The sequence below is a fragment of the Saccopteryx bilineata genome, chromosome 4, assembly GCF_036850765.1.
Source record: "Saccopteryx bilineata isolate mSacBil1 chromosome 4, mSacBil1_pri_phased_curated, whole genome shotgun sequence".
Lineage (NCBI taxonomy): Eukaryota > Metazoa > Chordata > Mammalia > Chiroptera > Emballonuridae > Saccopteryx > Saccopteryx bilineata.
The window spans coordinates 76,641,378-76,665,202 of NC_089493.1; the positions used below are offsets into that span (position 1 = coordinate 76,641,378).

At 39.9% G+C, this 23,825-nt stretch overlaps 1 protein-coding gene across 7 annotated transcripts in view; it reads right to left on the reverse strand.

Annotated features, from left to right (window-relative positions):
- GOLM2 (golgi membrane protein 2) overlaps positions 1-23,825 on the reverse strand; it is a 123,038-nt gene that overhangs the window by 43,347 nt on the left and 55,866 nt on the right. For 5 of the 7 annotated variants that reach the window (XM_066276623.1, XM_066276618.1, XM_066276622.1 and 2 more), the window contains 2 exons: positions 2,755-2,853; positions 978-1,148 (listed from right to left, as the gene is read on the reverse strand). In XM_066276623.1, coding sequence (XP_066132720.1) covers positions 978-1,148; positions 2,755-2,853 — 270 coding nt within the window. The remainder of the gene's footprint in view (positions 1-977; positions 1,149-2,754; positions 2,854-23,825) is intronic. The other 2 variants (XM_066276620.1, XM_066276619.1) reach the window with 1 other exon arrangement.

Below are 23,825 nucleotides of genomic sequence, written 5' to 3' on the forward strand. Positions count from 1 at the left end.
TTCCTTACTTTATAAATCGCTATTACTGAAGAAAATTTTACTACTAACAGAGATACAAAAGTGGGCGGTAGATATAAAAAGGTTGACTACCCCTGATTAAGACCAATAAAAATATCTTCAATAGATTAAAGAAATCAGTACAGTTCTCATCATACAAGCAACCTGTGTACAAATAGCTGCCTAAATACTTCTCTGAACCTAGAAGCCATCTAAAAAGCAAAGGCAAAGGAGCTTTTAGACATTCTTTCTGTTCAGAAGTTGAAGAAGCCTTGAAAAGAAGCAGTTAAAAAAAAAAAAAGGTATAGTTTAAAGGGTCTGTCTCATACAGTTTAAGAGATACTCTCCTGCCCCAAATTCTCTCTACTACCAGATTTTTTTCTTATAGTTCCTGAGAATCTACTAGAGAGTCATAATTAATAGGTATTGTCCAGTTATCAAAGTCAGTACTTCTGTACTATGAATATATTAATTTTCTTTCACTTCTCTCCTAAGACCTACATGAAGTAAACTGCAATCAGAGGGATGAAAAAGAAAGCATTGAGCCATCCACTATGGCAGTCTCCTCAGGTCTGTTATTTCTCCCAGAATCCATTTTTCAAAATTATTTATGTTCTTTTCCTTATAATCAAAAGTCTTCATCCACTAGCATAGTAAAATATATTTTTCTCACTTCTCCAAAAAGACTTAGTCATAAGAATAACAGTTTTTAAGTATCAACTCACCTGAAATTTATTATTTAACACTAGCAAACATGAGAAACTTGAAAATCTTTAAGATCTCTTTAAAATTTGCTTTTCCTTTAAATTTTACCACAATTATACATTCTGCTTATATGCAAAAGCTTTACAGTTAGAGATTAAAAAGCATTTATCAGTTAGAGATTATAATAGTAAAGACCTTAATGAAGCCTTGTAAACAAACATTATACAGTATTTAAAGAAATCTGTTCAGAATAATATTCATCAACTGATTCTTACTTTGCTTCAGCTTATGGAAATCGCCGATTCTATCCTTGGTAGCCTGCTTTAGTGTATCTGCTTGAATTCTGGGTTCACTCTCCAAGTTTGGGCCTGGAATTAAACGCTGAAGAAGATTGGAAGGGTTCTGTTTTGAAGTTCCAGGGTTTCCATTGTGATTAATATGAGAATCTACAACAGAAAAAGATCAAGTTAAGGTCACATTTTGCAGAAGAATTCCGTAAGAGCTTCCCTAGAAAAGCTAAGATACATTGTTGTCTGACACTGTGTATTCAGGTAGCTTTTTTTTTTTAAGGTTTATTGTAATTTCTTTAATCAAATCTTATAACCAATGTGATTCTAGTGTGAAGTTTACTAATCAGTCCCCATAAGCATCTCTAGTACTGATTATAAACCTATTTACCAAAGGGATGTATAGAAGACACTGAAAAATTAAAATGGCAATAATATAAGTTGGACGGCTTTCCTCCCTACAAACTACAATATATATTTCTGTCAGAAATCTCCAAAATCCAGTAAGGCTATTAAAAGTTCCAAACTCTAAGTTATTTTCATCTACACAGTTACTCACACTGCTAACTCTTGATCTTTTTCTTATTAGTATCTTCAGGACATAACCTTTCTTTCCCCCATGTTCCCTCCTTTTTTCCACATCAAAGCCTTGATTTAGATCCTTATTATAATTAACCCTAATCATATAAATTCTCATTTTAGGAGAACATTTTGTAAAATCAAATAGATATTTAGAAAACAGAAACATTCCTAAGAACAGAATAGAGAGTTTAAGATAAAGTGGATCTAGTAATTTATGGAAGGCCTCTGTGAAATCAATTTGAAACATTTTGAAAGTAAATACATACAGACTGACAGAGATAAAAAAGAATGTAGGGTGGAGAGGGAAAGGAAAAGGGGGTGGGGGAGGGGCACAAAGAAAACTAGATAGAAGGTGACAGAGGACAATCTGACTTTGGGTGATGGGTATGCAACATAATTGAACGACAAGATAACCTGGACATGTTATCTTTGAATATATGTATCCTGATTTATTGATGTCGCCCCATTAAAAAAATAAAATTATTAAAAAAATTAAAAAATAAAAAAAAAAAAAAACAAAAAAAAAAACCCAAAAAAATGTAGTCCAGAGTGGCAAAATAAATAATTCTTCTGCTTTTAGTAATCTATTAGAAAACATGCATTTTTTTGAGAAAGAGAGAGATAAAGGGAGGGAAAGAGGATGAGAAGCATCAACTCGTAGTTGCTTTCATTTTAGTTGTGCACTCATTGCTTCCAAGGGAGGAGGAAGAGTGAGAAGCATCAACTATCATTGCTTTCACTTTAGTTGTGTATTGATTGCTTCTCTTAAGCGCCTTAACGAGGTTTGAGCCAGTGTACTCAAGCCAGCAACCTTGAGCTTTTCATGTCAGTGACCTGTGTGGGCTTAAGCTGGTAAACTTTGGGATCGTCTGGATGATCCCCCACTCAAGCAAAAGACCCTGTGCTGATGAGCCTGCTCTCAGAGCCAGTAACCTTGGGGATTCAAACTGGTGACCTCAGTGTTCCAGATAGATGTTTTATCCACCACACCACCACAACACATCAGGCAACTACATGCATTTTTAAATGATTACTTGAGCTTTTATCAATCATTTGAAAATATATAACATTAACTAGAAGAATGCTACTTCACACTGCTGTTAAACCATGTTTTACTCACTATATAACAATACATAAGTAGGAATTGGTTTTCAAGTAAAAATTTAAGAATAAGACTTCATACCTAGAACCATATTTGGGGAAAGAGGTTGTCCAGTTGGCTGATGAGAGATTACTTGATGACTTCCATATTGAGAAACAGAAATAGGGGGTTTTTTTAGAACTAAAAGAAAAAATAGATCCATATTATTCCCATTGATTTTATGATTCTAAAAACAAAACACCATAAAACTATTAACATGACACTAATCGTATGATGCGTATCCTAATTTTGTAATCTTTTTTTTTTTTTTTTTTACAGTGACAGAGGAATAGATAGGGACAGACTGACAGGAACGGAGAGAGATGAGAAGCATCAAACATTAGTTTTTTGTTGTGACACCTTAGTTGTTCATTGATTGCGTTCTCATATGTGCCTTGACCGCAGTCCTTCAGCAGACTGAGTAACCCCTTGCCAGTGACCTTGGGCTCAAGCTGGTGAGCCTTGCTCAAACCAGATGCTGGCGACCTTGGGGTTTCGAACCTGGATCCTCCACATTCCAGTCCAACGCTCTATCTACTGCGCCACCACCTGGTCAGGCTAATTTTGTAATCTTTATGGTTACTAATTGGTACATTGTGCCATCCATCACAAATTTTGGTGATCAATAAATTTGACCAGAATATAAGATAGTAGTAGAAACTCTACCTGTTTACAACTTAATTCTCAACACTTAGAATGGTACCTGGCATATAAGAGGAGCTCAACTAAGATTATGAATGAATAAGTAAAAAAATGTCTTCAGATACAGTGAGACATTTTTATAAACAGTGTGTTTGTAAAGTCATGGTGCACTTTTGACCGGTCACAGGAAAGCAACAAAAGACAATAGAAATGTGAAATCTGCACCAAATAAAAGGAAAACCCTCCCAGTTTCTGTAGGATGATGTGGCAGCATGTGTGCATGCGCAGATGATGGTGTAACACCGGGGATACACCAGAGTAGCCTACAGCCATGCCAGTTGAGATGTGGACAGTACAAAGTTCAGTGTGTTCTGTGGATCGCTAAATTCGAATCCGTGACCAAAGTGCAACGTGAATATCGGCGCGTTTATAACGAAGCGCCACCACATAGGAATAATATTACTTGGTGGGATAAGCAGTTGAAGAAAACCGGCAGTTTGGTGGAGAAACCCCGTTCTGGTAGGCCATCAGTCAGTGACGTGTCTGTAGAGGCTATACGGGATAGCTACCTAAGGAGCCCTAAAAAATCTGTGCGTGAGCCCACATCGAACTGTACTGAATAGGTATGAAACTGGGAGAGTTTTCCTTTTATTTGGTGCAGATTTCACATTTCTACCGTCTTTTGTTGCTTTCCTGTGACCGGTCAAAAGTGCACCATGACTTTATGGACACACTGTAGATAGCATAAATAAAACTTGACATTTATAAGTTAGGGGAAGCAATAAAAATATGCTTCTCCAACTGGCTAAGATAAAAATAAAAACTAAAAATAAGGCCCTGACCAGTTTGCTCAGTGGTAAAGCATCATACAGGACTGTGGATATCCCAGGTTCGATTCCTGGTCAGGACACACAGGAGAAGTGACCATCTGCTTCTTCCCTTCTTTCCCTCCCCCCTCCTTCAGCCATGGCTGAATGGGTCCAGCAAGTTGGCCCCAGGCACTAAGGATGGCTTCAGGGAGCCTTCACCTCAGGCACTAAAAAATAGTGTGGTTGCTGAACAATGGAGCAGCGTTCCACATGGGCAAAGCATTGCCATTAGGAGGCTTGCCTGGTGGATCCCAGGCAGGGTATGGGAGTCTGTCTCTCTGCCTCCCCTCCTCTCATTTAATAAAAACAAACAAACAAACAAAAACTAAATACGAGTGATACATGTTGGGGAAAATTTAAATTGTACCAAAGGTTTTACTATCAAAGATGTACATACACACTTATAGTTGGAACTTTCTTCTTTCTTAAGATGTGAGGGTAACAGGGAAAGAGATAATTTTTCACTTACTACCACCAATTCCACTGTATCCCTGGCAGCTTAACATGATAAAAAGTAAAAGAGCAAAGAATGAAACTAGAGAGAAGAAAAACAGATAAAGAGAATAAAATAAAAAAGCCCAGCTATAAGATTTGGTTAGTGGCACATTTATTCTTGTAAAACTTTGGTGTGGCAGAAACAATGCTATGTAATCCTATTTCATTTTATATTTTCTGGGACAGAGAAAGATCAGCCTTCCTTATGGTTAGAGACCATACGACTGGGTTCTGACCATGAGAATGTAGGTGATACTGACCATAACACTTTCAAGTACAGTGATTAAATATCCTGTGCAAATAACCTACAGTCTGTCTTCCCTTTATGCCACAATTTAGGAGGCTGTGTATGAAGATGGTGGCTTCAAATAATGGAAGGGGACACTGCTTAAAGGAAAACTGTAAAGAGAGTCCTCCAAACTGCATCAGGCTGTAATATGAACAATAAATAAACCTTTATTGTTTTAAACTGCAGTTTGGGGGTGATAAGTTAATACACTACTGCCTAGTCAATCCTAACTAGTATACTCAGGTCATTTTTATAATTCTCAAAGTTTATTTCAATCACTCAATTTCATTTATTAGTAAATAGATCTCTAAACTTAAGGACCCAATAAGTTTAAAATTGACTCTAATAAAGCAATATATTCAAATTTATAGAAAGTTGAGGTTTTCCCTGCCTTACTGTGTTTCCATTACCCTGTTCCTACTACCAGCTATAATGCCCAACACCCATTTCGGCACAAAAGATAGATAAATAACAATAATCAGCTAACATCTTTAAAAAGCAGTTCCATGTCAGATTTAAATTTTGATTTGCTAAAAGACGCTGAGGACACTAAGCATCTTGTAGATACATTTGAAAGAGAAGTCAGTCACAATCTACAAATTTGTTGATCACTGTTGGATCATAGCTACCTCCAGCACTTTACAAACCAGAAGACAAGACAGGCACCTCAGCTAATAAACAAGAAGTGATCATACATGTCCTTATATACTTTTATTGATCAATGTCACCCATTAAATTTAATTTTCTAAGTAAAATTTTAAAAAACATTTTGAGACTATCTCTGGTGTCTTAGTTTTTTGTTTATCTTTACATTATACCAAATATCTTAAACAAAATAATTAAGGTCCCAACAGATAGGCTATCTTATCAGATCTATCTATCTATCTATCTAAAATGAGAATCAGGGAGGCAGAGACAGACTCTCCTGCACGTGCCCTGACTAGGATCCACCCACAAGCCCCCTATGTGGTGATATTCCGCCCATCTGGGGCCATTGCTCTGTTTCTCAGCAACCAAACTATTTTAGCACCTGAGGTGAGGCCATGGAGCCATCCTCAGAGCTCAGGGCCAACTTGCTCCAACCAAGCAATGGCTGTGGGAAGAGAAGACAGAGAAAGAGAGAAGGGAAGAGGGGGAGTGGTGGAGAAGCAGATGATCACTCTTCCTGCTTGCCCTGATCGAGATTCAACCCCGGGACACAAACATGCCAGGTGGATGCTATACTGCTGAGCCAACCAGCCAAAGCCAAATTTATCTTTTCATTTGTATTATTTAAAAAATTTTAATTGAATTTATTGGGGTAGCCCTGGTTATGAAATTATGTACACTTCAAGTGTACAACCTTATAATACAACATCTATATACTCTATTGTGTGCTCACCACCGAAATCTAGTCTCCTTTTGTCACCATGTATTTGACTCCCTTTACCTTCATCCTCTCTCCACCCCACTTCCCCTCTGGTAACCATCATTTTGTTGTCTGTATCTATGAGTATTTTTGTTTATTTATATGTTTTTTTTTGTTTGTTCATATATTTCTTTTGTCATTTATTTCTTTTTATTTTATATCTCACATGAATGAAATCAGTTATTGTCCTTTTTCTTTTTTATTCCTTGAACCAGAAAACTTTATCAGGAACAAATCTGATCTTTTTAATTTATTTATTTTTAAAATTATTTTCCAAGTGAGAGGAGGGAAGATAAAGACTCCTGCATGCACTCCAACCGGGGCCCACCAGGCAACCCGTTTGTGGCTGATACTCTGCCCATCTGGGGCCATGCTCACAACCGAGCTATTTTTAGTGCCTGCAAGGAGGCTTTCACAGAGCCATCCTCAGTGCCTGGGGCCAATGCATTTGAACCAATAGAGCCATGGCTGCAGGAGAGAAAGAGAGAGAGAACGAGAAGAGGGAGGTGAAGGGGTGGAGAAGTAGATGGTCACTTCTGTGTGTCCTGACAGGGAATGGAACCTGGGACAACCACATGCCAGGTCGATGCTCTACCACTGAGCCAACTGGCCAGGGCCTACACAGTTACTGTCTTTTTCCATCTGACTTATTTTACTTAGCATAATACTCTCACAACCCATCCCTATTGTCACAAATGGCAATATTTCATCTTTGTTATGGCTGAGTATTCCATTGTATATACATAGTGCTTCTTCTTTAGCCAGTCACTTTTTGAAGGACGCTTAGGTTGTTTTCATGTCTTAGCTACTGTGAATAATGCTGCAATAAACATAGGGGTATATATTTTTACAAAAAAGTGTTTTCAAAAATTTCAGGTAGATACCCAGAAGAGATTTTAGGTCATATACTAGCTCTATTCTTAACTTTTTGAGGAATCTCCATACTGTTTTCCATAGTGGTTGCACCTATTTACATTCCCACCAGCAGTGTGTGAGGATTCCCTTTTCTCCACAGCCTCTCCAACACTTTTCAAAATTGGAGAGAGATGAGAAGCATCAATTCTTTGTTGCAGCTCCTGAGTTGTTCATTGATTGCTTTCTCATATGTGCCTTGACCAGGGGGGAGGGTCCCTACAGAAGAGTGAGTGACCCCTTGCTCAAGCCAGCAACCTTGGGCTCAAATCAGCAACCTTGGGCTTCAAGCCAGCGACCATGGGGTCATGCTTATGATCCCACACTCAAGCCAGCGACCCTGTGCTCAAGTTGGTGAGCCATACTCAAGCCGGTGACCTCAGGGTTTCGATCCTGGGTCTTCTGTGTCCCAGTTTGATGTTCTATTCCCTGTGCTACCACCTGGTCAGGCTCCAACACTTATTTCTTGTCTTATTGATAACAGTGATTCTAATAGGTGTGAAGGGTATCTTACTGTAGTTTTGATTTGCAGTTCCCTTATAACTCGTGATGTTGAGCTTATTTTCATATATCAGTTGGCCATCTCACCAATTCCTAGAAAAAGTGTCTTTTCAGGTCATCTGCCTCTGTTGCACAAGTAAATAACAAAATAAAAAGTATGGCCTTTGGATTTAGACAGAACAGGGCCCAAATCACGGTTCTGTAATTTACTAACTGTATGACTTTGGGTTACTGTCTAATTTCTTCAAGCCTCAGTCTTCATCTAAAAAACAGAGATAAAACCTTTTACTCTGTATGATAAATTTGGAGACTATGTAAGAATGTTTGATAATATTCTAGCAAATATCAATATTGTGAATCTATAATGTACAATTAGAAATATATATTTGGTCTTTGTCCTATTTCCGGTATAGAGCTCCTAAACCCTTGGAATTTCTTAAGCAATAAGAGTAATAAAGGCATCTTTTGTTATGTTAATAAAGCAACTAAGAATGGGGGTTGGCTGTAAGGAGAAGCTAACCAAGCAATGAGAGGATGCAAATGTTCAGTTCTATTTCGATTTCCAGGAGGTTGAATCAATCTCCAATGACCAATGACTTAATCAAGCATGACAAGAAATGAAGCCTCCATAAAAATCCAAAAGGACAGCCTGATGATCCTTTTTCACAGAGCTTTCATGTTGGGGAACTGGAACGCTTCCATGTGCCACTGAGCAGTGCTCCAAGCTCCACGAAGACAGAAGCTCCTTTGTTTAGGCCCTCACCCTATATATCTTTGCTTCTGGCTAGTGATTTGTGCCCTTTAATAACCTTTGTACTAAATTAGTAATATAGTAAATAAATGGGTTTTCTTGAGTCCTGTGTGCTGTTCTTGCAAATCTACAACAGGAAGGATTGGTAGGAACCTCTGATTTAGAGCCAGTCCGTCAGAAATACAGGTAACAACCTGGGCTTGTGATCGGTGACTGAAGTGGCGGATGGTCTTGTGAGACAGAGCCCTCACCTATGGAACCTGATTCTATCTCTGGGTAGCCAGTGTCAGAATTAATCTGAATTCTTAGATACACTGATGGCTTTTGAGAATTGTTGCTGGTCTCTAGAAGTCTCCACACACAAAATAATTGGGTCCGGGAACCCCTTTCAAATATATACTTATGTACTTAAAGAGTTGTCAAAATTAAGCATTTATCCTTAGATGAAAAAGGAGTCCAAGATGAGGATTAAAGAAATAAAAACATTTAATATAAAACTACCTGCCATAATCAATTTATTGAGCCTCCTGATTAGTTTATAAATCCTTAGTATTTTCAGAAGTTCATGAAACTCTGATGTAATATATAATACTTATGTTACTTCACTCTGTGAACACGAACAAATATAACATGCCTATAATTGCTCATATATTGGTTTGTGGGACCATCTCAGCTGTCCATGAGATATAGGTACAGGCATTCCTCAATATATTGTGGGTCTGGCTCTAGACCACCTCGATAAAGTGAGTTGTAATATTTATTGTTGCTGTAAGATCTTACCTTCAATTTGTAAAAAATGTAACATCTATGAAGCGCAATAAAGCAAAGCACAATAAACAGGCTATACCTAGACATGTCCACAGAGACTATATTAAAGTGATGTTCTCATATAGCTCCTAAGACCGGGTCTGTGAACTGAATGAAGTTCTTTCAAAAGTTGGAGATCATTTACATAATTTGGGCCTGACCAGGCAGTGGCACAAAATGGGCCTGACCAGACAGTGGATTGAGTGTTGGACTAGGACACTTTGGAGGGACTGGGATGTGGAGGAATCAGGTTCGAAACCCTGAGGTTGTTGGCTTGAGCACGGGCTCATCAGGCTTGAGTGTGGGCTCACCAGCCTAGCACAAAATCATAGACATGACCCCACGATTGCTGGCTTGAGCCCAAAGGCCACCTTGAAGTCCAAGGTCGCTGTCTTGAGCAAGGGGTCACTCACTCTGCTGTAGCCCCCTGGTCAAGGCACATAAAAGAAAGCAATCATTGAACAACTAAGGTGTGTAATGAAGAAGTGATGCTTCTCATCTCTCTCCCTTCCTGTCTATCTGTCCCTATTTGTTCCTCTCTGTGACTCTGTCAAAAAAAAAAAAGGAACTTAACCAGTATTGGACTTACCCTCCAATACTCTAAATGCCCTAAATAATATTTTCCCTTTCTTTTCCAAGTGAAAGGAGGGGAAATAGTGAGACAGACTCCCGCATTTGCCCCAACTGGGATCCATGGAGCAACCCCCATCTGGGGCCAATGCTCTGCCCATCTTGGGCCATGCTCAAAACCGAGCTATCTTTAGTGCCTGGGGCAGAGGTTCCAAGGAGCCATCCGCAACGCCCAGGGCCGATGCTCTCAAATCAATCAAGCCATGGCTACAGGAAGAGAGAGAGAAAGAGAGAGAGGAGGGGGAGGGGTGAAGAAGCAGGTGGTCACGTCTCCTGTGTGCCCTGACCAGGAACTGAATCAGGACATTCATATACCCAGCCAACACTCTACCACTAAGCCAACCTGTCAGGGCCATAAATAATTTTTAATATAGACAAAATAAGACAACTGTTTTTAGGCAATGGACAACCAGCAGCACAAAACTAGTTCTTAAAAAAGAGATATACATCAGATGGGCAATCTCTGAGGAGGAAGAGATCATCAGAGTTTGGGCTGCTGAGGAAGCTAAAATTCATAGGACAGAATATTACAAAGAAAGGGGCTGTGTGAGGTGAAATGGGGGGTGGCATGCAGAAATCTGCATGGATATTCCTGTTGAGTCTTTGGCCAAAGCCTGGGCTGTGTATACACAGACTTAGACTCTATTGGGCCTAACAGAGAGTACCTGCTGCAGGGCTAAGAGAAATAACAGAGTCAAGTTAAGCACTTGAAGACAATGAATCTCTGGCCCAGCCATAGTAGAGAATCTTCTCTGAGCATCTTGGGAATTCATATGAGATGCTACAAGTCCTTATATAAAAGTAGGTATTACACCCTAGAGTTAAGGGCCATGCCCTCAAATCAAGAACAAAATCAAAACTGACCTGCCCTAACCATGCATAAAACCAGGCCTGACAGAATGAAGATGATCTGTGAGTAATTTCACTGTTTACTACAACAAAACTCAGTACCCTTTAGTATAAGACAACAAAATCCTTATTTCCTTAGTACAGCATTCAGACAGCACATAATACAATAACTAGACATACAAAGGACCAGGGGATCTGACCCATATTCAAGGAAAAAGTAATCAACAGAAATAGACTCAAAAATAATCCATTTGATAAAATCAGCAGACAAGGACTTGTATACACTGTTACATGTATGTACAAGATTTAAAGGAAAACAGGAGACATCTTGTGAAGAAATGGAAACTAAAAAAGAACCAAATGGAAATTCTAGACTGAAAATATAATATGTGAAATAAAAAAAAAGATAAAAAGAACTGAATAGGCTTTATTTATTTAATTTTTTTATTTACTGATTTTAGCCCGAGAGGAAGGGGTAGAGAGAGAGAGAGAGAGAGAGGAACATTAACCCGTTCCTGCATGTGCCCTGACTGGAGACTTAACTGACAACCTCTGGGCTTTGGGACGATGTTCTAACCAACGGAGCTATCCAGCCAGGGCTTTAAACAACAGGCTAAACACTGTAGAAAAGGGGATCAATGAACTTAAAGACAAGTCAAAGACATTAAATAAACTGAAGGAGAAAAAAATATTGCAAAAAAACTTAACAGAACTTCAGCAGACAATATCAAGCAGTCTGAAATGTCATGCACCTTAAGTTCCACAAGAAAGAAAAGAGAAAATAAGGTAAAAATATTTGAATTTTAATACAGGCTAAAAATTCCCCAAATTTAGTAGTAAACATAAGCCCACAGACTGAAAAAATCTCAGTGAATGCCAAGCAGGATAAATATAAAGAACACTAAACCAAGGCACATATTAGTCAAAGTAATAAAAATTAAAGCTAAAGAGAAAAATCTTAAAAGCAGTTCTCTTCTTCTTCTTCTTTTTTTAGATTTCATTTATTGATTTTTAGAGAGAGGAGACAGAGAGAGAGAGAAAGTGGGAGGGGGAGAAGTGGGAAGCATCATCTTTGTTGTTTCCTGTATGTGCTCTGACTGGCCAAGCCCAGGGTTTCAAACTGGTGACCTCAGCATTCCAGTCTGATGCAGTTCTCGTATTTTCTTAAAAGGCTTTTAAAAGCAAAAGGAAAAATACTGAAAATTCTGGGAAGTAAAATATGTGACAACAGCATAAAGAATGAGATAAGGTAAATAGAATTATATCCTTGTAAAGTGCTAACATTTTGTATGAAATGGTACAAAATGTAAAGGATCCCTAGAACCGTGATGGCAAACCTTTTTATAAAAACCACCCATTTTTGCCCGACCAGGCGGTGGAGCAGTGGATAGAGCATTGAACTGGGATGCGGAAGGACCCAGGTTCCAGACCCTGAGGTCGCCAGCTTGAGCACCGGATCATCTGGTTTGAGCAAAAGCTCACCAGCTTGGACCCAAGGTCGCTGGCTCAAGCAAGGGGTTACTCAGTCTGCTGAAGGCTCCAGTCAAGGCACATATGAGAAAGCAATCAATGAACTAAGGTGTTGCAACGAAAAACTGATGACTGATGCTTTTCATCTCTCTCCGTTCCTATCTGTCTGTCCCTATGTATCCCTCTCTCTGACTCTCTCTGTCTCTGTTTAAATAAATAAATAAAACCTGGCAATTTTTTTTTCTTTTCCATTTTTCCGAAGCTGGAAACGGGGAGGCAGTCAGACAGACTCCCGCATGCACCCGACCGGGATCCACCCGGCATGCCCACCAGGGGGCGATGCTTTGCCCCTCTGGGACGTCGCTCTGTTGCGTCCAGAGCCACTCTAGCGCCTGAGGCAGAGGCCACAGAGCCATCCCCAGCGTCCGGGCCATCTTTGCTCCAATGGAGCCTCGGCTGCAGGAGGGGAAGAGAGAGACAGAGAAGAAGGAGAGGGGGAGGGGTGGAGAAGCAAATGGGCGCCTCTCCTGTGTGCCCTGGCTGGGAATCGAACCCGGGACTCATTCACACCGGGCCGACGCTCTACCGCTGAGCCAACCAACCAGGGCCAAACCCGTCCATTTTTTTGCAGTGCTGGTCAACCTGTTCCTTCCCGCCCACTAGTGGGCAGTCCAGCTTTCATGATGGGCCAATCGTGGCGCCCTTTGGTTGCTCCGCTACCACCCACCATGAAAGCTGGAACGCCCACCAGTGGGCAGGAGGGACCAGGTTGACCAGCACTGCAAAAGTCGGTGGTTTTTATAAAAAAAGTTCGCCATCACGACCCTAGAATAACCTCTAAAATATAATATTTAGCAGTATAATTTTTTGCTTGTTTTTTATTTTATTTTTGTGAGAGAGAGTGAGAGACAGCGACAGACAGGCAGGAAGGCAGGGAGATGAGAAGCATCAACTCATAGTTGTGGCATCTTAGTGCTTCTCATGTGTCTTAACTTGGGGGCTCCAGCTGAGCGAGTGACCCTTTGCTTAAGCCAGCGACCTTGGGCTTCAAGCCAGTGACCTTCAGGCTCAAGCCAGCGACCATAGGATTATGTCTATGATTCCATGCTCAAGCTGGAGAGCCCACACTCAAGCCAGATGAACCTGTGCTCAAGCTGGCAACCTCGGGGTTTCAAACATGGGTCCTCAGCATCCCAGGTGGTTGCTCTATCTACTGTGCCACTGTCTGGTCAGGCAAGAAGTATAAGTCCTAAATATCCCATTCTCCCTGACTGATACTTGCTATTTGAATACTATTCTGATTCCTTGATTCCTTTTTCTTAATTCTGTATAGTATAAATTGTGGCCCCATAAAATATAATGAAAAAAAGTTTTAAACCAAATGTATTATGTTTCTTTTGTAGAAATTTTCAGGAATACTTAAACTTGATATTATGCTAGTGTAAGTATGTTCCCCTACTCCAAAAACTGCTAAATTTTACATAATTTGTTTCTTCTATAACAAAGATCTTTGAAAACTTTTTCTTAAATGGCCAGCTACTGAATATTATAAGTTTATAGGCCAAACTCAACTCTGCCATTCTTGCACAAAAGCAGTCATAGGTAATACATAAACAAATGAGCATGATAGTATTACAATACAACTATTAAAACAGGCAACCAAGCTATAGTTTTCTTTCCTTTTCTTTTTGCAAAAGAGAGAAACAGAGACAGAGACAGAAGGAAGGGAGAGAAATGAGAAGCATCAAATCATAGTTGCATCATTTTAGTTGTTCACAGACTTCTTCTCATGTATGCTTTGATCTGGGGGGACAGAAAACCCAGCCAAGTCAGTGAACCCTTGCTCAAGCCAGCAACCTTAGGCTCAAGCCAGCCACCCTGGGCTTTAAACCGGCGACCATGTGATCATAGACATGACCCCACACTCAAGCTGGTGAGCCCATGCTCAAGCCAGGGACTTCAGAGTTCTGAACCTGGGACTTCAGCATCCCAGGTCGATGCTCTATCCACTGTGCCACCACCAGTCAGGCTAAACTTATATTTTCGTACACAACTTTGTAATTATTATTCTGAGAATTGTTTTAGGTTAGCAGTCTGTTGAGTAATTGATTTCCTCAACCTTCAGTGACTGGATAGGGCCTGGGACAGTTACATTTCTAGGCCTGTCCTCCTGTCCTCTAGTTAGCAGCAGCCTTATATTTTTATCTCATTGTACAAATCAAATATTAGAAGTATCTGGAGACTTATACAAGAATGTCTTATACAAGAAAACATATACAAGAATGTCTACTGTAATACTATATAAATAACAAAAAATTGGAAGCAGCCTGATTATGGTATATTTTTACAATGAAATAATTATAACTGCTAAAAAGCCACAGGTTTGTCAAGATACATAGACAAATCTTCCAATCATACTAGTGAGGGAAAAAACAAGTTGCAGAATAATATACACAAAAGACATTTATTTTAAGATAGCAAACAATACTTTTTAGTTTATAGATGCTTACAAACACTGTAAAATGCTAAAACATGTATGGAAATTGAAACACACCAATCTCAGTATAGTAGTTACCTCTAAGAAAGAAGACAGGAATGGGATCTGGAGGCTACACTGAGAGCCTTTAACTTACCAGTAATGTTTTATTTCTTTAACAGTAAGATCAGTAACAGAAATATCTGAAACAAATGTGGCAAAATGTTACTTTTGTTTGTTTTTTTCTAGAGCAGTGGGTACTTGGCTATTCAATATATATATAATGTTTTGGGGTGGGTTTTTTTGTTTGTTTTTTTTAGCTAGAGACAGAGACAGAAAGGGAGAGATGAGAAGCATCAACTCAAAGCTGCAGCACTTTAGTTGTTAATTGACTATTTTCTTTTACATGTCTTAACCGCAGTGGGTGGGGGCAGCTCCAGCTTAGCCAGTGACTTGCTCAAGCCAGAAGGCTTTGGGCTCAAGTCAATGACGATGAAGTTTAGAACCAAGCTCCTCAGTGTCGATGCTCTATCCACTGCAACACCACCTGGTCAGGCTCATTATATTATTCTTTATGTTTTTCTGTATGTTTAGAATGTTTCTTAATCTAAAAGTTAAAAAACTAGTGGTATAAATATATAACTGCCTAATATTACAGGTGCCTAAAAAACATGTAGGCAAATATACAGGTCAAGAAGGTAATGTGTTATAGATGTCGGTACAATCTTGATGCCTAGCTCCAAATCAACATTAAAAACAAATAAAACCTAATGAGGTTTAGCTCCATGGCTTTGGAAATGGAAAAGCTAAAACACCAGATGAATCATAGCCACATGCTATAAACGACTTGATTGTTTCAAAGCTGTATTTTAATATTGTTCAGCACTGCTCTGCTATAGTTTCTAGTACAGTATAGTACTGGTTATCATAAAAAAACTGTCATTAACACATGAGTCTATTTTTAAATTACAAAGGTGTGTTCTTTTTCCTTTTTCTTTTTTTTTATTCAGTGAGAGGAGAGGAGGCAGAGAGACAGACTACTATATGCAACCTGACCAGGATCCACCCAGCAAGCCCTCTAGGGGGCGATGCTAAGCCCATCTGGGGGGTGCTGCTCCTTTGCTCAGCAACCAAGCTCTTCGTAGTGCCTGACGCAGAGGCCATGGAGCCATCCTCAGAGCTCACTCAGGGCCAGGTAACTCCAATCAAACCATGATTGCAGGAGGAGGAGGGTGGAGGGGTGGAAGAGTGAAGGGGTGGAAGGGTGGAGGGGTGGAAGGGTGGAGCAGCAGATGGGGCGTGTGTGCTGTAACCAGGAACCACAAAACCTGGGACATCCACACGCCGGGCCAATGCTCTACCACTGAGCCAGCCAGCCAGGGCCCTAGGGTGTGTTCTTTCATCTTACTCTGTAGAGTTATTGACTCTAGAGCCATTAGAAACTCCAACTGTAGGCCCTAACAATTTTGGCATTGACTACTTCAGAGAGAAAAGAAACAGTAAAAGGGTAACAAGGAGATGACAAATATGTTTATAATGATATGAAATCATCATAACAATAGAAGCTAAGATTAACAGAGCACTGGCTATGTGCCAAGCACTATTCTAAGTGCTTTAGATTTAAATCTCACATTCACTCTATGAGGTTATTATCCTATTTCATTGATAAGGATAAGGGCAATTAAAAGATAGAACCAAATGTTTGAATCCAGGCAATCTGACACTAGAGACTACTGCCTCATTGCTAACAATATCCTGGTAATTCAACCACGCACACTGCTTGGACCCTGCCATATGCAAGGCATCATGCTGGGAACTCAAGGTACAAAGAGATACAACATGGCTTTCCTTTGTGTTTGCATCTGACTGACTACACAACTCAGTTTTTTTCACCAGTAATTATATCAAAATAATCTTCATATTCAAAATACTTCTCTAAATAATTAAGGGTAACTGTTAAGGTGACCAATCATCCTGCTTTAGGGAGGACAGTCCTTCTTTTGTAAGTTCTGTCCTCCCTTGAAATGTGTCCTCCCACATGCCCTCCTTTTTGATATTGAAGACTAACATGTAAATGTCCATATTCGATTGATGTAGAGTCAATCCATTGCGTGTGATGTTACGTATTTGTATTTGACATGATGATTCATCAAGCATCAGTACAGTGTGGCGAGACGCAATCATGAAACACATGCGCTCCACACAGGAGACCTTGAGAAAGCGCAAGATATACTGAGTTCGCAAATGGCTTTGTGTACTTCTTACTGAAACACGGCACAGCACATACATCATTGTAGACTCACGATTATTTCTTTCTCAGTGAATATTCAAAATAGACAAGTAAGCACAATTCACATATATTTCAATATGAAGGTTATTTCTTGTTCAGATATTTCCAATATATTGTTACAAGATGATACATCGACAAAAAATATTCATTCAATGGAAAAGTACTCATTTAGATAATATTTTTTGACATGACGGTTCGTCAAGTAGTTTTTTTCTTACAATTATTAAAAATAAATAAGCATGTAAGCATAATTACAATATAAAATATCACAAATGTGTTTCTTTTCTTTTTTTTTTTTTTGTATTTTTCTGAAGCTGGAAACGGGGAGGCAATCAGACTCCCGCATGTGCCCAACAGGGATCCACCCAGCATGCCCACCAGGGGGCACTGCTCTGTTGCAACCAGAGCCATTCTAGCGCCTGAGGCAGAGGCCACAGAGCCATCCTCAGCGCCTGGGCCAACTTTCGCTCCAATGGAGCCTTGGCTGCAGGAGGGGAAGAGAGAGACAGAGAAGAAGGAGAGGGGGAGGGATGGAGAAGCAGATGGGCGCTTCTCCTGTGTGCCCTGGCTGGGAATCGAACCCGGGACTCCTGCACGCCAGGCCGACGCTCTACCACTGAGCCAACTGGCCCGGGCACAAATGTTTTTCTTATGCATTTATCATATTATACTGTATTATTGTTGCAATGAATAAAATATTTCTTTTATTTACGATATTGTTTTCTTCAAATTATTTTTGTCCTCCTTTTCAGGTAAAACAGTTGATCACCTTACTGTTATGAATAATTTTCAAAACAAAGAACTACCAATTTAAGGAGATTCAAAAATTAATCCAGAGAACTTCCTATTTCCGATTCCCCATGCAAGTAGCTTAGAAGTCACCATTCTGTACCAACAAGTCAACACGCTAACCAGGCTGAAAAATGAACAACTCTTCTTGCGTCCATAAGAGAGAGGAAGACACAGGGCAAGCCACTGCCTCCAGGACTGGAGAGACAGACGAATACAGGCAGTCATGGCTGACAGGAGACACAAGCAGAAACTGCCACAGGAATCAATGCCAGGGTAGGAAACCCTGAACTATATATAACTGATGAATTGGTAGAGGCTCAGTGTGGACAACTCAGATTGTTAAAAACTCCAGGGGGACCCACTCATAGAGGTGCCCCCACAATATTGTGAGATTTGCCTCCACTAACTCAACTAGGTTCCCATAGTAAATATTAGAGAAAAATCCCACAGGTGAAAGGAACCATTCTGAAATCTGCCAAACCATGTGTTTTTAAAAAGACCTACCCTTGCCTGACCAGGTGGTGGTGCAGTAGATAGAACGTCGAACTGGGACACGGAGGACCCAGGATGAAAACCCAAGGTCACCAGCTTTAGCGCGGGCTCATCTGGTTTGAGCAAAGCTCACCAGCTGGAACCCAAGGTCGCTGGCTTGAGCAAGGGGTCACTTGGTCTGCTGTAGCCCCCCCCCCACACTCCCCAGTCAAGGCACATATGAGAAAGCAATCAATGAACAACTAAGGTGCCGTAACAAAGAACTGATGCTTCTCATCTCTCTCCCTTCCTGTCTGTCTGTCCTTATCTGTCCTTCTCTCTGTCTCTGTCACAAAAAAACAAACAAAACAAAAAACCTACCCTCAGGAGAATCTAGTTAAACAAAGCCTAACCTGCTGGAGTATTATCAGAGCCTAACTGACCTGGGGAAGGAAAATACAGTCATGAGCTACATAATGACAATTTGGTGAATGACTGACCATGCATGATTGTAATGGAGCTGAAAATTTTCTATTGCATAGTGAAGTCACTGCTGTTGTAGTATTGTAGCACAGTACATTATTTGAATGTTTACTCTGGTGCTGATGTAAACAACCTACTACATTGCCAGTAGTATAAAAGTACAGCACATACAATTATGTATAGTAAATAATAATTGATAATGACATACAATGAATAACTGTTATTGGTTTATGTATTTACTGTATTATAGTTTTTATCATTATTTTACAGTGTATTCTTTCTACTGTGAAAAAGTTTGCTGTAAAGTATGATGCTGTGATATGCCAGTGGTAGCATCTTAAATCTTTTATTGATTGTATCTCCTTTTTATTTTTTGTATTTTTCTGAAGTTAGAAGCGAGGAGGCAGTCAGACAAACTCCCGCATGTGCCCACTGGTATCCACTCAACATGCCCACTAGGGGTTATGCTCTGCCCATCTGGGGCATTGCTCTATTGTAATTGGAGCCATTCTAACGCCTGAGGCAGAGGCCATGGAGCCATCCTCAGCACCCAGACCAACGTTGCTCCAATAGAGCCTTGGCTGCGGGAGGGGAAGAGAGAGATAGAGAGGAAGGAGAAAACGAAGGGTGGAGAAACAGATGGGAGCTTCTCTTGTGTCCCCTGACTAGGAATCAAACCTGGGACTTCCACATAGTGGGCCAATGCTCTACTGCTGAGCCAACCGGCCAGGGCCTGATTATGTCTCTTGATTGCATCATTTTCTCTTGTGCTTGACTTAATATTGTACTGTTTTGTACAATAATATGTTGAACAGACTAGTAGCTGAGAAGCAATAGGCTATGACACAGAGCCTATGTATGTAGTAGTCTATATCATCTAGTAAGTACATTCTATGAGGTTCATACAAGGACAAAATTGCCTAATGACACAAAACATATCTACTTCCAAGTATTTATCCAAAGAAACCCAAAATGATAAATTGAAAAGACATAGATATCCATATGTTTATTTCAGCATCATTTACAATAGCCAAGATATGGAAGCAACCTAAGTTTCCATGGATAAAGAAGTGGTGCATATACACAATGGAATATGACTCACAAAAAAATATAATCTTGCCATCTGCAACAACATGGATGAACTAAGAGGATATTGTGTTGAATGAGATAAGTAAGACAGAAGTAGATAAATGCCAGATGATTTCAGATGGGAGGGAGATTGTGGGGGACAAATGAAAAATGAGAAGGGATTAAAAGTACAAATTGGTAGTTATAAAATAGTCATGGGGATGTATAGTACATCATAGGAAATAAAGTAAATAATATTGTAATAACTATTTATGGTGTCAAATGGTTACCAGATTTATCGGGGTCATCACTTTATAAGTTATAAAAATGTCTAATAACTGGGTTCTACACCTTAAACTAATATACATTGTACATCAACTATAATGAAAAAAATTAAATTGTTAAAAAAAAAAGAAAACGGCTCTGGCTGGTTTGTTCAGTGGATAGAGCACTGGCCTGGTGTATGGACGTCCCAGGTTCAATTCCCAGTTAGGGCACACAAAAGAAGCAACTATCTGCTTCTTTCCCCTCCCACTCTCCCTTCTCCCACAGCCGATGGCTTGATTGGTCTGAGCACTGGCCCAGGGCACGATAGCTTGGATGGTCCGAGCATCAGCCTCAGGCGCTAAGAATAGCTTGGTTGATTTGAGCACTGGCCCCAGACAGGGGTTACCAGATGAATCCTAGTTGCGGTGCAAGTGGGAATCTGTATGCCTCCTCTCCTCTCACTTAAAAAAAAATTACAGGTCAGACTAAAAGGAAAAGAACACACCTTAAAGAGACAGAATCAAACTTGGCAGAAATGTTAGAATTATCAGACTAGGAATATAAAACAACTACAATTAAGTATGATGAGGACACTAATGCAGTGGTAGAAAACTACTACTGTAATGGATAAAGTAGACAGCATACAAGAACAGATGGACAATGTAAGTAAAGAGATGGAAATCCTAGAAAGAACCAAAAAGAAATACTAGAGGTAAAAAACACTGTGACAAAAATAAAGAATGCCTTTGAAGGGCTTATTAGTAGATTGGTCATGGCTGAGGGAAAAAGCTCTGAGATAGAGGACACATCAAACGAATCCTCAGAAACAAAAATAAATAAATAAAAGGAAAGAGACTGATGTTTGGAAGAGAAAACAGAACAGAGTATCTAGGACAACTACAAAAGATATAACGTAAGTGTAATGGAAATACAAGAAGAGTAAGCAAGAGAGAAAAATAACAGAAGAAATATATGAAATAATAATGATAGAAATTCCCCAAATTAATGTCAGACATCATACCACAGATTCAGGAATTTCAGAGAACACCAAGCAGAATAAACGCTAAAAAACAAACTATAACCATATACAGCATATAATTTCCAAATCACAGAAAATCAAATATAAAAAAAATAGGAAAGCCAGACCAAGCAGTGGCGCAGTGGATAGAGCGTCAGACTGGGATGTGGAGGACCCAGGTTCGAGACCCCGAGGTTGCTGGCTGAGTGCAGGCTCACCAGCTTGAGGATGGGTTCAGAGACATGACCCCATGGTCTCTGGCTTGAGCCCAAAGGTCACTGGCTTGAGGAATAGATCACTCCCTCTGCTGTAGCTCCCCCCCACCCCGTCAAGGCACATATGAGAAAGCAATGAATGAACTGAGGTGTCCTAACAAAGTTGATGCTTCTCATCTCTCTCTCTCCCTGTCTGTCTGTCCCTATCTATCTCTCTGTCTCTGTCAAAAAAAAAAAAAAATTAGGGCACATATTTCAGGTCTTTTCTGAGTCTGTGCCTCCTGGATTCGAATCCTTTAAAATCCCAACTAAGCTTTTGATTTGTTTAAAAAGAGAGAAAGAGAAACTAATTCTGAGAAAGGCCTCTAATATACCATGACACCATAGACAGTGTCCATATATAAGATATTTTGGATATTAAAGTTAAATTTACAAAAAATATGTATTTTCTCAGTGTTTTTCCAGTTCTAAACTATAATGCCACAACCATTATATGAGTAAATATGGCAAATTCATATTGTGAAAATCAAACTTGAATTTGTTGGCATCTAATCAAAAGTAGCATTACCTATCCCTTTTACATCTAATAATCTGAGTGTGTGCTTTTTTTTTTTTAAGCAAGCAGAAGCAAGATAAAATGTTTGCCCTACTGAAGTCACTCATGTATGAAAGATATTTGAAAACCACTTTCTGATAAGGATAATATACCTAAAAATGCTTAAGAGAAAATCTCTAAGACCTCATGCATTCCCATTTCATTTTACCCTTACTTTGGAATTTCCTGGTGGATAGGTAAATAAATTATGATAGTGGACCAATGAGAAAATAAATTGAGACATTACACATTTAGGGTAGTAATGATAAAATTTTAAATTGAAAACTATGTAGAAATGGACAAAAAAAGTAAAAGAAATTATGTTTACACGTAAATATATTTTTGTAGATATATGACATGAAAAACAAATGCATGTAAGTAGGTAAATAACCTTTGACTATCTTAATAAAGTGCTTCTATATATGAGAAGTTTATCCTTGGCAAAACTTTGGGCCTGACCAGGTGGTGGCGCAGTGGATAGATAGTCAGACTGGGATGCCGAGGACCCAGGTTCGAGACCCCGAGGTTGCCAGCTTGAGCGCGGGCTGATCTGGTTTGAGCAAAAGCTCACCAGCTGGGACCCAAGGTCGCTGGCTCCAGCAAGGGGTTACTCGGTCTGCTGAAGGCCCGCGGTCAAGGCACGTATGAGAAGGTAATCAATGAACAACTAAGGTGTTGCAATGCGCAACAAAAAACTAATGATTGATGCTTCTTATCTCTCCATCCTGTCTGTCTATCCCTGTCTATCCCTATCTCTGACTCTCTCTCTGTCTCTGTAAAAAAATAAATAAATAAATTTGGGTGGAGCTTAAAAAATAAATAAGGGCAATGTAAAAGAGATTAATCAACCAAAACCTCAGTAAGTCTAGGAATAAAGTATAGCAGAAATTGAGAAGAATGCATGGTCTTTGCTCTCAACATTTCCTTAATGTCTAGCTAGTGGTTCTAAAACTTTAGCATAAATCAAAACCATTTGGAGAGCTCGGTATCACACACATTGCTGGGCTTTATCACAAGAATTTGCATTTCTGGCCCTGGCCAGTTGGCTCAGTGGTTGAGTGTTGGCACAGCGTGTGGAAGTTCTGCGTTCAATTCCTAGTCAGGGCACACAGGAGAAGCACCCATCTACTTCTCCACCCCTTCCCCTCTTGCTTCTCTCTCTCTCTCTCTCTCTCTCTCTCCCTCTCTCTCTTCTCTTCCCCTCCTGTAGCCATGGCTCAATTGGAGTGAGCTGGCCCTAGGTGCTGAGGATGGCTCCATGGCCTCCACCTCAGGAGCAAAAAAAATGGCTCCAGTTGCAACTGAGCAAGGGCCCCAGATGGGCAGAGCATCGCCCCCTAATGGGCTTTCCAGGTGGATCCCAGTTGGGGCGCATGCAGGCATGTCTCTGCCTCCCCTTCTCTGGCTAAAAAAAAAAAGGAATTTGCATTTCTAACAAGTCCTTGTGTAATGCTGATACAGTGGTTCAAGGAGTACACTTTTAAGAATCATTGGATAACTTTATTGCCTTACAAACAAATCATGTGTGCCTGACCTGTGGTAGTGCAGTGGATAAAGCGTCAACCTAGAATACTGAGGTTGTCAGTCTGAAACCCTGGGCTTGCCTGGTCAAGGCACATATGGGAGTTGATACTTCCTGCTCCTCCCTCCTTCTCTTTCTCTCTCTTTCTCCTGTCCTCTCCTATCTAAAATGAATAAAAAAATTAAAACAAACAAATAAATCATGCTAATTCTAACTCCATATTTTTAAACTCATATTACTGCTCTTGTCTTTATCTTTAGGAATATACTGTGACTTGGAACACAAAGGAATAT